Source organism: Melospiza melodia, chromosome 25, assembly GCF_035770615.1.
Source record: "Melospiza melodia melodia isolate bMelMel2 chromosome 25, bMelMel2.pri, whole genome shotgun sequence".
Classification (NCBI taxonomy): domain Eukaryota; kingdom Metazoa; phylum Chordata; class Aves; order Passeriformes; family Passerellidae; genus Melospiza; species Melospiza melodia.
This window is the reverse complement of record NC_086218.1, coordinates 1,439,581-1,441,503: the sequence shown is the minus strand read 5'-3', so window position 1 is coordinate 1,441,503 and position 1,923 is coordinate 1,439,581. Positions and strand designations below refer to the sequence as shown.

The following is a 1,923-nucleotide window of genomic DNA, read 5'->3' as shown; positions in this document are numbered from 1 at the left end:
AGCACTGATCTGCCCCCAGCTCTGCACACAGACATTGCTGCTGCAGCTCCAGAGAAGGATCAAAAGGGTGTCTCTGGTGAAAAGTTTCCTGGGAGATCCTTCAGTTCATTTACAGGCACTGACAGCACAGCTCCTCATAGAAACAGGCTGTGGGTCACAGAAAAGGAGAAGGGAAAGAAAATGAGAAATGGCACAAACAATGACATCCCTTTGTAGACACTATTTTAAAATTAAAACAAAGATAAAGAACCTACAAAGTGGAATTAACAAGAAGTATTGAAGATTACTTTTATTACAAGTAATTGGCAAAAATGGGCCGGTAGTTTAATGTTTCTGAAAGCATCCTGTCATTAGTGCCCACATGGAAGCCTTGAGCTCCTCGTTCCTCAGGCTGTAGATGAAGGGGTTCAGTGTTGGACTCACCACCGGGTACAGAACTAACACTGCCAGATCCAGGGATGGGGAGGAGATGGAGGGGGGCTTCAGGTAGGCTAAAAAGCCAGTGCTGAGGAACAGGGAGACCACGGCCAGGTGAGGGAGGCAGGTGAAAAAGGCTTTGTGCCGTCCCTGCTCAGAGGGGATCCTCAGCACAGCCCTGAAGATCTGCACATAGGAGAAAACAATGAACACAAAACAACAAAAACTTAAACAGACCCCAAGCGATGAAATCCAAATTTTTCGGAAGTTGGAGTGTGAGCAGGAAAGCTTGAGGATCTTGGGAACCTCACAGAAGAACTGGCCCAGGGCATTGCCCTTGCACAGGGGAAGGGAAAATGTATTGGCTGTGTGCATGAGAGCATTGAGAAAGGCACTGGCCCAGGCAGCTGCTGCCATGTGGGCACAAGCTCTGCTGCCCAGGAGGGTCCCGTAGTGCAGGGGTTTGCAGATGGACACGTAGCGGTCGTAGCACATGATGGTCAGGAGGAAAAACTCTGCTGAAATGAAAAATACAAAAAGAAAGAGCTGTGCAGCACATCCAGTGTAGGAGATGTTCCTGGTGTCCCAGAGGGAATTGTGCATGGCTTTGGGGACAGTGGTGCAGATGGAGCCCAGGTCGCTGAGGGCCAGGTTGAGCAGGAAGGAGAACATGGGCGTGTGCAGGTGGTGGCCGCAGGCTACGGCGCTGATGATGAGGCCGTTGCCCAGGAGGGCAGCCAGGGAGATGCCCAGCAAGAGGCAGAAGTGCAGGAGCTGCAGCTGCCGTGTGTCTGCCAATGCCAGCAGGAGGAAGTGCCTGATGGAGCTGCTGTTGGACATTTGCTGCCTCTGGGCATGGTGGACTGTTAAAAGAAGACATTGACAAATGCAACCCATTTCCTTGAGTCAGTCCTATGTATTTTATTTGGAATCTGTGCAAAATCACTTCTGTTCCTGTGAGGGATTTTTGCTAAACATTTTTTAATTTTGAGTTTTTGCTGCTGAGTTCCTGCCTCAACTTTACCATTGCTCTCAGCCTGAAAACTGGGGAGACCCCAAGAAAACAGGGCTCTTGGTGCCCCAGTGCAGACAGTGCTAGACCTCACACAGGAGTCCTTTGATCATTACAACTCCTCTGTTTCAGGGTGCCTGCGTTTAAAAATGTCCTGAAAAATAAAGTGGAGTTTTTGAACACTCCAGTTAAAAAATAATTTTCTCCAAACACTTCTCTCTTTCCCTGCGCAACTAGACAGGAAGAATTGCAAAAGATTGGTCTAGCTCTGTGCTGCCTGGAGTTGTGCCCACTGGGAGCTGTTTCTCTCTATCCAAGCCTTGTCCCTGCCAGTGCTGCCAGAGCCCAGCCCAGCCCTGGGGGCTCAGCTCTGCCCTGCAGACCCCTCCCAGCACAGGGCACTGCCCAGGGGCATCTCCCTGGCAGCAGGGCCTTAAGGGCAGGGCAGAAAAACAGAGATGCTGTAAGCCAAGGTACTACTGTTTCTGTCTGTA

The 1,923-nt window shown here is 50.3% G+C and overlaps 1 protein-coding gene across 1 annotated transcript; it reads right to left on the bottom strand.

Moving 5' to 3' along the window:
- Nucleotides 1-324: 324 nt before the first annotated feature.
- On the bottom strand, nucleotides 325-984 carry LOC134429048 (olfactory receptor 6C76-like; the record flags this gene model as incomplete). Its single annotated transcript, XM_063176147.1, has 3 exons — nucleotides 325-443; nucleotides 631-643; nucleotides 862-984. Coding segments are annotated over 3 exons (255 nt in total), but the record flags the coding sequence as incomplete, so codon positions are not given.
- Between the last annotated feature and the right edge of the window lie 939 nt (nucleotides 985-1,923).